Here is a 14,331-nt window from a genome sequence, read left to right on the forward strand (position 1 = left end):
TTCCAATGCCACGTGGCACTGACACTTGGTGAGGTGGAGACCACGTAGCGTGCCATGTCAACCCAACCCATTTTACCCGTCCCCTTCCCTTCTTCCTCCACCACTAGCATCTTCTCCCCTCAACCACCATTGTTACCATCAACACCACCATGACCACCACCATTTCCATCGGTCACCACCTTCACCTGCTTAAAATCTTACACTGTAATAATGTCCGACTTCTTTTTAAATGAAGATTTTTTTTTTAGGTACTCAAATTAGCTCCACCAATCAGCTTGCATCGATGAATTCGCTAAATGGCAATACTTATACTATTTCTTCAATGAGAGCAGCGGCTAGTACCCTAACAAAGGAGTTATCAACAACAATCTTCAAGGGTAAAATAATTACATTTTCGTTGGGCTGGATGACGTGCTTAACAGTACTAGTACTCATTCTCAGCAAGTAGATAAAAGTGTATTTGAAATGGTCAATAGTAGCACTATCAGCACCACATCACGAGATCAAAGTACAAGCTGAGAACATAGAGTTTGAATTCGCAAGACAGAGTTTTGCACAAAATTCTGCCTTAAGGCATTATTTATCGGGGATAATGTGGTCCACCAATTGGATCTGATTACCGATCTGCTTGGTTCTCCATCCACTGAAGCCATTTCAAGGGTTTGTCCTTCCCATTCCTTAGCCAAAGTAATGTATACCGAGTACCAACTGAATCTGATCCATTTTGAAGGCAGCACTCTGCCTATGGACAAAATTTTGCAAAATTAGAAGCCTTAAGGTAGAGTTTTGCCTGCAAACTCTGCCTTGCAAATTTTTTTTTATTGAGCTAGGGTTCGAACCCAGAACCTCGAGTAGTATTATGTGAATGGATAAAAATGAAAGACAACTAATTTGAGGGACAAAAATTAAAGACCACCCAAATGGAGGACAATCCGCGCATAAGACAAGCATGGGATCTGTAATTTGGGCTTCACTGAAACTTTCTTTTTTGATTTTAAAAATCACAACCCCAACTAAAGTCGTAACAACAAAACAGAAGAGAAACAATGTTGAAAAGTTCATTCTTATTGCTCCCTCGTTTTTCTTTAGCATCTCCACCTCACAGGTTTGTATGACTATACGTTAATCACTATACTTGTTCTTAAATATCATGTTCCATTTGGAAATTGAATATAACTATTGATTGAATACATTATTGCATGTCACCTGTTTGATGATTTGCCACAAAGACGTGAGTTTCGCCTGTGCGTTGACATAAAAAGAAAGAGATTAAAAATGATAATGTTATTGAATCTATGGCTATAAGCTTCACCTCGAAGAATCGGTCAACATAATTCCACTGAAATATAGCTGCTAAGGAAGTTTTGATGTAAACTGATTAGTCAAATGACATTATTCATCTTATAAAGATTAGAGCAAGTACTAAAACTATGTAAGACTAACAAATCAAGATTACAAATTGCTTCTGCTGATGAGTATAAACTACTCATTTTAGGGAAATGAAAAGAGTAAGGAATAAAGGAAAGGAAAGCAAAAATTATGTCTCTTCCTTTAGTACTTTTGGTTATTTCATATCCATGAGAAGAAAGTGTCGGTGCTGGTTTAGGACTATATTCATTTGTAGTAGGTGTAGTGACGGAGATAGGATTTGCGATAGGGGGTTCAAAATATGAAGAAATAAACAAACGAAGAAGCCCAAGGGGGTTCGACATCTACTATCTATACATAATTTTTTTTTTTAACCATATATAAACAGTGTAATTTTTCGCCGAAGGGGGTTATGAACCCCCTTAGTCGTATGTGGTTCCGCCCTGAGTAGGTGTAGCTCATTTTAACCCATCCAAAGTGTAGCCAAGTTGACCCATAAGAGAACTCTGTAAAAAGATAGCATCTTTTTGTTTGATTTATTATGTATATTTCTCCACCTATACATTCACTCACTTTTCTTTCTATAAATATGTTGTAATTTTGTCAAAAAAATATGTTGTAATTTTTTTGTTTGGTTTACTATGTATATTTCTCTACATTTACTTCGTACACTTTTTCTCTCTATAAATAATAGAGTCACTTTTCGTTTTGGTTTACTATGTATATTTCTCTACATTTACTTCGCACACTTTTTCTCTCTATAAATAATAGAGTAACTTTTCGTTTTGTGACGTTTGTAGCTCAATTTGACCCATAGAAAACTTTGTCAAAACTAGAATCTTATTGTTTGGTTTATTAAGTATATTGCTCATACTTTCACACATTTCTCTCTCTATAAAGAAGCGAAACTTTTCTTCTGGTTACCTTTGACTCAAAAAAATATCTTTGGGAGGAAATTAGTTAAAAGGGGTCTTTACAAAAATGAATAGAAGTAAATGACCCTCATATGACCCTCTATATACATGGGCGATTTTGACATAACACGGAGGCGATCTGTTATATTCTGCAGAGGGTCATTTAATCAATTCACCCTAAACTTTGGGGGGTGGGGTCACGTTTGACCCATATATTGACTCAACCCATTTTGACTCGCCTAACTTGAGCCCTACCCTCCCATTGGTACCCTAATAGAAAGAAACAAATGGTAGGGGGAGTTGTTCTAACAAAACCAAAGCAGCAGGCTCATATTGTTATGGAGCACAAAATCATAAATCTTATTGCATTTATTACTAATAAAAAGAAAACCATATTGCATTTCTCAAAAGTGTTTACAAACAACAACAACATACCCAGTGTAATCCCACAAGTGGGGTCTGGGGAGGGTAGAGTGTACGTGGACCTTACCCCTACCTTTGTGGGGTAGAGAGGCTGTTTCCGATAGACCCTTTGCTCAAAGAAAGGCAATGCATTTCTCAAAAAGTGTTTGACAATTTTAAATCCCTTGAACTTGGCTGTTTGCAAGTTACTAACCTAAACTATAGGGTGGTTGTATTACCTGTTTGAACTTCCATTTTTCATATCTGTTACCACCCTGAACCAAAATCTGGTGGGAAGTGATAATAACACCAGCGTGTCGTTTGTTGGGCTGCCTTTTTTAGATTTGTAACAAGTTTGGTACAACTCTATTTTGTTGGTCTGATCAGTATTTATAAACAAAACAAAGGCAGATAAATACGAGAAATAGAGAAGAATAAATAAGTGTATAGTTAAAACAAATAGTCATCTGACCATATGGCAATAAGCTGTTGGAAGCAAAGCCACGTTTAAGCTATTTTTCACCTTTTTCTTGCTCCCATGCACCGCACAGGAGTTGACACTACTCTTAATATCACTAGGTACTCCAGGGTGGTAATAGATACGGAAAAAGGAAGTTCAGGGGTTTCATACAAACATCCATAGTTTGTTTAAGTTGTAAACGAAGCTAATATTAGGGGATTGATACGTATTATCTCATTTAAGACTTCATTTTTTTTTTCTGTTCTTGGTTTACAAATCTACAGAACAATTTATTTTGCCAAAATGAGCACGACACCTGGACCTTTGTCTCCAAAATTTGTTCCTGCCGAAAAGACTGAAATTACTTCAGTAAGTAAATCAGATGGTGAGTAAATTACTCTTAACTTTCTCATTCATGTTTGTATGCGTTTCTTATACATCTGGATTTAGTGCTGTACGCTTTGTCTTCTGTTGCAGGTTTTAAGTTCAGTTTTGTATCATATAACATTTTGGCTCAGGTAATGAGACTTCCATGTTTACATTCTTGAAGCAATTCATTTAATTACATTATTTTTATAAAGTGCATGCAAGTAATACTTCAGTAATGGAAATTAAGTGCTGCTTTATTAAATGATTCAGCATCCTTATGGCTAAGGCTTTGTAAAATGTTTATCTTGACTTTGAAAACCAACCAAACAATGTATTTGTTCATCAACCACATTACTCTCGTGAGTTTATTCTTGTGAACTTTGTGAACATGTCACATCTTGGACAAATGAACAAATGAAAGTCAGAAGAGAGACTGATCCTAACAAAGCGAATTTCAGGCCTTCCTCTGCTTGCCTGTGGTTGAACCATCGTATTAAGTAGAACACACATATCTGGCTGGGCAAACCTTTATCGATGCACATATTTGTTGTTAATTAATCAAGTGCACTAACGTCCTTGGTGTGCCCTTTGTTTTGTCATTTCGGACTATAGTGCGAAAATTCAAGTGATATTATCCAGACCTTGAACCTCGTATTCTGAATGCTACTTAATTTTAGTTTTTTTCTTACAGATTCAAGTCATTTAGTCTATTGGCTTGAATGGATTCTGTTTGCCAATGTTTCATGCTTTATAGATGTTCTAATTGTAGGCATATGTAAAGAGTGCTATGTTTCCACACTCCCCAGGGCCTTGTCTCAAGTACGTCATCTATATCCAACCCTTCCTTTTTGCATTTCATATACACAGTCTGTTGGATATCGTTTCTCTTCTCTCTTGGTAACTCCAATGTGATTGACTTGTATTGTATTTCAATAATTGTCTAAGCTAGTGCTAATAGAAAGGTGCATAGTTGCTTAAGTCAATTTTTTGTTTTCTCTTCTAGTATCAATGAGCATCTATGTAAAGTTTATTTTAAAGCGTTGTAACTAGAAACCATGTTGACCTTGATTCAATAAAATTAGCTTCGGTCGAGACAGAGTTTTAAACTTCTCTCTTTTATACGCAATCTCAGAATCGACATTTGTTATGTGCTTGTGTCAGGTGGAAAGCCCGTTCACAGGCAATCCTGACAGTTCTTAAGAGCCTCGGGGCCGATTTCCTTTGCTTACAGGTTTGAATTATTTGATAATTAAGATTGAGAAACATCCATTCATCCATTTTCCTTCTAATAAATTTTTCTACCACAAAAAGTTGTGGTAAACCAAAAAAATAAATAAATAAAATGGGAATTTCTAATTTCTTCCAGGTTATCTTTTAATCAAAATTGTTTTATGTTCCAGGAATTGGATGAATATGATAGCTTCTATAAAAGTAATATAGAACGTGTTGGCTATTCAAGTATCTACATCCAAAGAAGTGGGCAGAAGCGTGACGGATGTGGGATCTTTTATAAGCAGGATAGGTGATCTATCCTCTCTTTTTCCTTATCCTCTATAATTAAAAGAAATTGAGCTAAGCGATGAAATTATTTTGGAGATTTGCTAGTCATCTTGTAGATGCATTATGTTGGAGAGTACTATGCATTATGTTGGAGAGTACTATGACACGATAATGCAATGCTTTCTAGCTAAAAAATAAGATTATAACTTCACTTAAATACAACTTTGGCTTTATATCCTCACAACTTCAAGGGAACAAAGAGATGAGTAATACTGCACATAACTACATTTTATTTTGCATCATTTCCTGTTACCCCCACCACTCGCTATCATGCTAAAGTTATATCGTTGCATCAGTTAAGGACTGAAGGAGTTCTATATCAGAAGTTCTTATGGTTTGGGCAGATATGTTTCTTAACTTCTTCGGGGAGAATGAAATACTTCTAGAAACCTCACTTTATCTGTAAATTTATGCTATCTATTCTAATAGTGCAGAGCTGGTCATTGAAGAGAAGATAGACTACAATGATCTTGTACCCTCGATTCATGATGATACTGTTTCTGTGGATAAAGAGGCGAATTTACCTGCTGATGGAGATAAAAAATTAGCATCAAAAGGTGGTATGCTTTCGCTTTTGCCCACCTCGTGTTTGTCTTTACACAATTGGAGCATGATCTGGTTTCAAATTGTCACATATAGAGTCAGGGAAGCATGTCTTTATACAGTAAACTGCTAAAATAAACTCTGTCCAACGCAATTCTAATGAAATTGCAAATTAAAACAATTCGTCTTCTTCCTGTCTTTTTTTGTCCTTTTCTTTTGGGGGTAAATGTGGGCTGGTTTAATACTGCAGTTCTAGCTAATTTCCTTCAAACAGTTTATGCATGTGTAAATTTCATGCCTAGGCTTTAAATGGGGGAAGTATTTGAATTGCCTTGTAGCAATAAGATCCAAAGCTTCTTGAACAGTTATAGTTTAAGTTTTAAATTTATGAAAGGCTGAATACCATTGGAGCTTGGAAGTTGACCTGTCATTGTCAGCCTCTAATTAAATGTAGCAAGTCAATATGTATCAACTAAATAGAAACTTCCATAGCAAGCTTTATTGCATCGTGCAACTTGTTATCAGAGGAATATAACTTCTTGAACAGTTATAGTTTAAGTTTTAAATTTATGAAAAGCTGAATACCATTGGAGCTTGGAAGTTGACCTGTCATTGTCAGCCTCTAATTAAATGTAGCAAGTCAATATGTATCAACTAAATAGAAACTTCCACAGCAAGCTTTATTGCATCGTGCAACTTGTTATCAGAGGAATATAAGTGAGGCTTTCATATCTTATTCAGAAACCTGGATTGGTATTTGCAGTTGAAATAGTTAAAACCTCTTGTGCTGGATCGTATGTTAAGGCATGTTTTGTTGGTAGCAACAACCAATATGTGACGGAGGAATCATACTTAAGTTTGACTTAAGGGTCTTGTGAGGATCGATGCCATGGTAAAAGAAACATCCATGGCTGAAACCAGTACCAATAGAGTGTGATTTGGTTCTGGAATGGCCAAATTCTGTTGCATTGCGTAGCATGGGAATCTTGCAAGTTGCCACAGCAAATTATCTGGTTACTAGCAATTATAGGTTCTGTGTATACCTTGCATGGATAGCCTTTTCGATTCTAATGCTCCCACATCTCATATTTCTTGAACTATCAACAATATGGGGAACCAATATTGGATCTAAGAATCAGCTCTTTCAGAATTGAATGACTTGAAATTTGTAACTTAAAAGGGGGAGATTTTTACACATCTCATCTTTGGGAGGTGAATAAGGTGTTGTGAGGTGATGGGTTGGATTCATCTTTTCTCCTTGTCGCACAAAATTGGTGGTAATGGGTGCGTTAAGCTTCATAATCCTATCACCTCGGTAACTGTGATATTTCTCATTCCAATTTCAGATGTCAGTTTGAAAAACAGTCGAGCAGATCGTGGAGACATAAATGATCCTTGTGTTAGATTAAAACGTGACTGTGTCGGTATTATGGCGGCCTTCAGGCTGAAGGATCCTTGTCATTTTATCATTGTCGCCAACACTCACCTTTACTGGTATGCACAATAGCTGATTTGTGATTACCCATTCTTTTGGTATTGCAGCACATTTACTTGGATGTGTGGTGACTGGATACCTAATTTGTTTATCTTTATACACTGCTGACATATACGAATGATATTACAGGGATCCAGAATTGGCCGATGTCAAACTTGCGCAAGCTAGATATTTGCTTTCACGCTTGGCTCAATTCAAGTTACTAGTTTCTGAAAAATTTGATTGTTCGCCTTCTGTGGTTGTTGCTGGTGATTTCAACTCCCTTCCTGGGGATCAGGTCAGTTAGTCTCTCGTTTTCCTTTTGCAACATATGGTCCTTTTGCATTGCCATTGGCCAAGCTATTGAACGATACCGACTCACTCTATCTAAGGTGCAATCATTTTATTTGATTTCCTCATCTTTCTAGTAGGAATCACTTTTTCTGTTAATAAAATGTACTTTGAGTCTAACTCAATCTAAAAAGCTAACTCATGAGGTGAGGATTATCTAAAGCCAATATGGAACCAACAACCAATTTGGGACACTCTTGACACCCCTCTTATGCCAGGCATGGATTAAGAAAGACAATATGAGAGGTGGATCGCGTTTTGTACTATGTTAAGAAAAATAGATCTCGGGCCAGAGTCAACTCCAAAAACTAACTCATGAGATGAGGATTCCTAGACCATATAAGGGGACAACAACCCACGCCCAACCAATATGAGATTCTATATTACAATTTGTCTAGTTTCTGGCTCTCCATACTAATTCATAGATTATTGAGACATCCTAACTTACCCAAATTTTAGGAGATGTTACCCAGTTTGTCTAACTTGTCTACATTAGACCATTAGTCAATTATCATGGCAACTTGGGCACCCAATCTACATTTTTTGTTGTCTTAGTTGTCCAGCAGAGTCTCACTTTTTGGTTTACTTTGATGTTGGTGGGTCTGATTAGAGTCATTTCAATTTGTGGATTTCAATATTTTATTAATTTCTTTGATGATTATTCAAGGCCTACCTCAATTTTCGTGATGTAATATTATTATGAGTTGTTTTGATATTCCAAAATTTCTCACGCTAGAAGTGAACCAACTGGCGTTTAATTCACATTTTTAACGCACTTGAATATCTGATCTTGCAATTTCAACACTTTATGGCTTCTCATGGAATTATTTATCAACATCTTTTTTTTTTCTTCCAATAAAGTTATTCATAAAAAAAGAAATCTTTTTTGATAAGGTTATTCATTAGACATCTTGTCCTTACACTGCACAACCAAATGAGGTAGTTGAGAAATAGAATAGGCTTATAATCAAGATCTTTCACACCCTTTTTATATGATCACATGTTCAATTCCGTATTGAGGGATACAGTTGTCACATCTTGTATCTCATCTTGCTATCTGATTAATCCTATGTCTTCTTATGCTATCCAGAATCAAGTATCACACTCAGATTTATTTTCTCACAGGCCTTTGTATTCTCTTCCTACTCGTGTCTTTTGGAGCACATGTTTTTCCCATAACTTAACCCTCGGGAAAGACGAATTAGCCTGTCGAGCTCTTTATTATTATTATTTCTTGTTTGTGGGTTCAGAAGGGGCATTAGTGCTCACCTGACTGAAATGGAAATTACTAAGTAGAAGCATCATCTTTTTCAGTATCTTCAAACCAAGGAGAAGCATCATCTTTTTCAGTATTTTCAAACCAAGGAACTTGGTCAGTTGAGATAAGTCATAGATACTGAGGTTGCTCAATCAAGATAGTATTGTCTCGGTGAGGCTTTTTTTTCCTTCTAAAAAATTGATAACCAAGAGTATTTGAAAAAGTCGCGGTGACACTTTATGCAAAGCTTGAATGGGTGTCAATGGATCCACATAAAAAAGACAGGTTAGTATGGAATTATAGTGAGAAAGAACTTTTTTCTGTGAAGTCATGCTACGTCAATCTGTCCAGTGACAGCAGTATAATAGAAAAATGCCCATGGAAGTTAATTAGGAAAGTCATAAGTTCCAACCAGAATAGTTTGTTTAAGCTGGGGGTTAGATGGCGCTAACAGGAGGATGCTTAACACATGATAACTTAATAATAAGAGGATTCTACTTAAGCAGCTGATGCTTCATATGTCTACTGCATTCAGAGGCTATCAATCTTTTATATTGTTGCATAGGATGGGACATATGGTACATGTTTAACTGCCTTTTTGGAGTACACTGAGTGATGCCCTACAATGTTAGAAATGCTTACAAGAGCTGGGGACAATAAAATACAAAGAAGTCAACTCAGAAACTTTGGCAGATTAACCAGCCTTCATTTTTTGGTGTATTTGGAAGGAGAGGAACCACAGATGCTTTGAAGGAGTTTCAACTTCTTCACATCAGTTGAAAACTAAATGCATTTGTGAACCTTTTTTGCTTGAGTCAATTTCACATGATCAATATACTTTGTTAGGTCCTTAGAATGCATATAGGAAGGTTCATTGTTAAAGAGTAACTCATCTTTTGCCCCCAGTGTAATTTTCAGCATTTACTGGATGCAATATCAATGAAATTCTCACCTTGGCTGATCAAATTTGATAAAATCTTCTAGCAAGTCGAGGAGAGCCTCCTAGTGACCCTAAAAGATGTAGAAAGTTGGTTGGCAAGATAAATTACCTCATTGTAACTCTTGACCTTTTTTTTTTTTTTTTTCTTTTTTCCCCCCGATGAGTTGTTGCAAGTTCATATATTCCCATTAGATAGTCATTATATAATGATTTGTTTTCTTCGATATAAATCTATTCCATAGAGAGGACTACTTTCTGAGGACCGAGGAAATGAACAAAACTGTTGGGTATAGATACATTTTAGGATCATCATTGGACAATTTAATTCCTTGTACTTCATTATAGTTGGAGGAAGGTATCTTGGAAAAGTTTGAAGCAAAATGTAGTTGCAAGATTGAGTGCAGAAGATTGAGCTATAACGCTGGAAACTTGTGAACTCATATGGATCAAGCAACTATTGAAATAATTGAAATTTGAAAAGATTGGTCAAATGGAACTTGTGTGAGTTAACAAGGCTGCACTTTATTGCATTAAATCCAGTACTTTCATGAGGTGTCCAAATGCATAGAAATTGATTGTCATTTTGTTAGAGAAAAGATACTCTTCAATGGCATCGTCGTGAGTTCAGCTGATCATATTGGATATACTCAGCAAGTCATTTGCTGGTTCCGAAACAAGTTATATATCTAGTAAGCTTGGTACATACAAGTTTTGTATACAATAGCTTGAGGGATAGTATTAAGTATCGTGTAAATGTCAATTAGCTTTCTGTAATTATGTAATCTTTAATTTTCCTCCCCCATTTTACATGTATACTTCACTATTTTAGAACATATATACTTCACTCAAGAGAATAATCATGCGAGTTTCCCTCGATTCTCTCTTTTTTGTCCTATTTCTCACATTTCTTAGTTTTTGAACCACCATATGTTCATTTCAAATGTGAATTTAAGAAGCAGTGCTTTTCCTGAAAAGCACATTTCCCTTCTCTTACTTTCACCTTTCCCTTCTCTTACTTTGCAATAGCTGTGGTATGGCATTTAATAAGTGTTCCAAACCACGGGAAACCTTTTTGTTTGATTTTGGTCTGTTCTTTTCCTCACTTTATTCTTTATATTTCGTTGGTATGTTTAGTAAATTGGCTTTGGTTCTTGCTGTTTCAGGTATATCAGTACCTTATTTCAGGTTCCTCAGTAATGGGAACTTTGCCAGAGAGCTCAGATGATGTGCCCATTCCATTGTGCAGTGTATATGCAAATACTAGAGGAGAACCACAGTTCACTAACTGCACTCCTGGATTTACTGGAACTCTAGATTACATATTATTTTCTCCTTCAGGGAATATCAAACCAGTCAGCTATATGGAACTTCCAGAGCCCGGAGCGTCAGATGTACAAGGTGGCCTACCGAATTACTATCATCCTAGTGATCATCTCCCAATTGGTGCTGAATTTGAACTAGTTCAGTAGTTTCGTGGTCCCATTTCCATTAGCCGTTTTACTGATTCTTTTTAAATTTTTTATTGTTATAATTATTTTATGGATTACAATTTCAAAAAAAATAATAATTATTTTATGGATTGTGAGGTCCTTTGTTTTTCCAGTCAAGACTGAGGTGGTTATTATGACTTATTTGAACGTGCAATGTGGTTTGTAATTCTTCTGACGTTATCAACTATTTTCAATGAGCTAAGGCTTAAATGCTCGTCTTAAGCGTGTGGACAACGAACTTTTTGTTTTTCAATAAAATGAGAAGTACATTTTAATTAGTTTATTGTTATAAGTTTTGGTAATAATATTTTATTTCAGATTCACTTGTTAGCTGATTGCGTCGAAATGGCTTCTTCTCTTAATAATAATAAAGTATTACATTGCAGAAATTAAAACAACTAATTAGTAGTGAGGTCTCCTGTAGTTCACCCGAGAGAAGGGGGGAAAAAGGTGAAGATGATAAACTACGAACTGAAATTATAACTTCTGTAACACACAGAAGTCTTTCTCTAAGGAAATAGGATCTTTTGCCCTCTTACAATTTGAATAGAAAAAAAATTGCTTTTTTAGATCTCTTATGTATTTTTTCAGATTTCTTATGTGTAAAAAATGAAGATCTCTTTTAAAAGAGTCACAAAAACTTTTTTTTTTTTTTGTAAAGGCCGATAAATCCAATTCTCCCCTTACTTCTGTATATATGATGTAGTTACGTCATTTTCACCGAATATTACCATTCGATGTGATACAACCCTTTCAATTTTAGTAGTCACGGAATGATGAATCCATCCCGAACTTTCTGAAACAGAGATGGTGCTTTGAACAGTAATCTAGACGTTCAAATCAATCAATACATCAATTACGTCTCAATTCTGAACTAGATTTGTCGAATCTTCTATGTTAATATAGAGAAATTATCATAGTTTGGTTATTTTTGTATTAATTGCTGATTGCAACCCTTCAATTTTATCCGAGCTTAGAGTAGTTAATCCAAATTTCGAGAAGAATTTGAACAAGATATATACTTATCACAACAAAAATAAAATAAAATTAGAGTAAAACATATATAAACTGTTTAGAGGAATTCTTACACTATTAGGTCACAGTTACAACAAAGAACGACAACTTGTTTTATTATGGAGGCGGAGCCAATAATTCAAATGACTACTTCAAGTGGCAATAACTAGACTCTAAATTTAATATTTGTACATATTTAATAATTTTTTTTAACATAAATACACTATTCGAATAAAAGCTGATGCTTCGGTCGAGCTCGTATCCAGGCTTCTAGCTCCGCGCCTATGTTTTAATACATTAAATTAGAGAGTGGAACTAATATAATTAAGCTTAATTTGGAGTGGTTGGAGGAAGGACAGGGATAGAGAAGTAAGGATCAACCAGTTTTACCTCATTCTCTACCCACAATTCCTTCTCTTCTTTGTTTCCATTGCAAACCCACTCATAAAATGCTTTAGCCTTTCTCACAATGTAAGAGATTGAAGAATAATAAGCTGCCACCACCCACAATGATGAGCTGCTGCTTTCTTGCTGAATGTTCTCTCCACACTTCTTGCGCTTTGATCCTCTTCTTTGCTTCACATACTGATATTTCAACCCCATTCACAATAAAAATATTTGGATAGTAATTAAGGTGGCTTGACAATAAAAAGAAATAAACAAAAAATGATGGAGGAGTGAGGAGTATTTTTGGTTTACTATGATCTATATAAACTGCCTGATGGTTTAAATAGGAAGGGTTGGCTTTAAGAGGGTATTACAAGTTATTTGATGGGAGGCCTAATAGGACACATCTTCACGTGAAGGGTCGGAGAAGTCTATCAAGAACAAGAATTGTGCTTTCATTTTCAATCTGTGGTAATAGTTTTGGCTTCTGGTTCGTGGTGTTACAAATATTTCATTTTGATGTTGATTTTCTATATATGAGATGTCCCGTGTTGGAGATAAAGGATATTCCCTACGTCCAATTTATGTGACGTAGTTCGAATCGAAATGGAGTATAAGAAAGAAATGAACACTTTTTGAAATTTGTAGTCTTAAATAATGGAGTTTTTCATAATATTTGAGTAGCTATAAAACTTTTGAAACTTGTGGAAGCAAACATGTCAACATTTTGTGTTATGAAAGTTTCTCATGATCAAGGGTATAACAGGAAGCCAGGGTGTACATGGATCGGATTGGTTCGGGTTGTTCAAATACCAAACCAAACCAATTGCATCGGGTTTTTAAGTCTATAAACCAAACCAAACCAAACCAAGAAAAGTACGGTTTTTCAACCTCGGGTTTTCTCGGTTTTTTGTCTGGTTGCTCGGGTTTTTTTTTTTTTTTTTTCTGGTAGTCTTCATACAAAATATGACTTGTACTTCAAATATTTATTTAGTTCTAGTAACGTACGACTATCTAATTAACATATTTTTTAAGAAAATAACACAAAATGTGAGATGAGAGATGACATTGTATTAAAATATTCAACCAAAACAAGTAATGAAATCGCATAAAATAAAATGATCATAATCTAAAAGTACTAAGTCATGCTATAATAAATACGGCTAATTTATAAGGCATATAGAAAATGATTATAATCTCAAAGTACTAAGTCATGCTAAAATAAGTACGGCTAATAAGTATTAATTACGTGACTAAATATTAAACCAAAAATAAAATTAAGTTATTTATTTTCACTGTCTAAACCAATATAAACTAAAGAATAGATATCCAATATTATTGTCATTCTTATGTTAGAATTGAATTTCTTTTATTAGCATTAGTATTGATTTGATTTTTATTGAGATTTATTTGAGTTACTAATATCTACGGGCTATAAAACTTATTGGACCATTCAAAATTCTAATTCCAAGCTTGAAATAATATGCTAAAAGACAAAAAAATATGAAAAAGTATAAGAAATATTTATAAATAAATTTTTTTATGTATAGAACATTTTTGAAATTTTATACATGTAATGTCAGGTTGGTTTCATTCGGTTTGACTTTTTTTAGTTAAAACCAAATCAAATCAAGAGTGGTCTGGTTTTTCTTTTTAAAACAAAAAGTCAAACCAAATTAGTAGTCGGGTTTTTTTCTCGATTTGATTCGATTGAATTATCGATTTGGTGCGATTTATCGGTTTCCTTTTTACATCCCTAACATGAAGTGTAATGCTAATTATTTCCAAACTTAGAAGTGTG

At 34.9% G+C, this 14,331-nt stretch overlaps 1 protein-coding gene and 1 long non-coding RNA gene across 6 annotated transcripts; one reads left to right on the forward strand and one right to left on the reverse strand.

Moving 5' to 3' along the window:
- The first annotated feature begins 127 nt into the window (after positions 1 to 127).
- Positions 128 to 11,351, forward strand: LOC132635494 (carbon catabolite repressor protein 4 homolog 4-like). Of its 5 annotated transcripts, none has more exons than XM_060351922.1 (10): positions 128 to 660; positions 3,429 to 3,529; positions 3,622 to 3,662; positions 4,283 to 4,332; positions 4,675 to 4,744; positions 4,914 to 5,035; positions 5,503 to 5,633; positions 6,963 to 7,110; positions 7,241 to 7,388; positions 10,803 to 11,351. In XM_060351922.1, the coding sequence occupies exons 2-10, from the start codon at positions 3,448 to 3,450 to the stop codon at positions 11,106 to 11,108; spliced, it is 1,098 nt and encodes a 365-aa protein (XP_060207905.1). In that variant the 5' UTR covers positions 128 to 660; positions 3,429 to 3,447; the 3' UTR covers positions 11,109 to 11,351. The 5 variants fall into 5 exon arrangements, with proteins under 5 accessions (XP_060207905.1, XP_060207904.1, XP_060207902.1 ...); XM_060351921.1 differs by having other exon boundaries at positions 625 to 778; XM_060351919.1 differs by lacking the exon at positions 128 to 660 and adding an exon at positions 803 to 1,105.
- An 838-nt stretch (positions 11,352 to 12,189) lies between these two features.
- Positions 12,190 to 13,015, reverse strand: LOC132638259 (uncharacterized). The gene is made up of 2 exons (XR_009581646.1): positions 12,534 to 13,015; positions 12,190 to 12,425 (listed from the first exon to the last, which is right to left on the reverse strand). It is a non-coding gene; the product is annotated as an uncharacterized LOC132638259 (long non-coding RNA).
- Positions 13,016 to 14,331: the final 1,316 nt, after the last annotated feature.

This window comes from Lycium barbarum, chromosome 4 (genome assembly GCF_019175385.1).
Source record: "Lycium barbarum isolate Lr01 chromosome 4, ASM1917538v2, whole genome shotgun sequence".
NCBI classification, from domain to species: Eukaryota; Viridiplantae; Streptophyta; class Magnoliopsida; order Solanales; family Solanaceae; genus Lycium; species Lycium barbarum.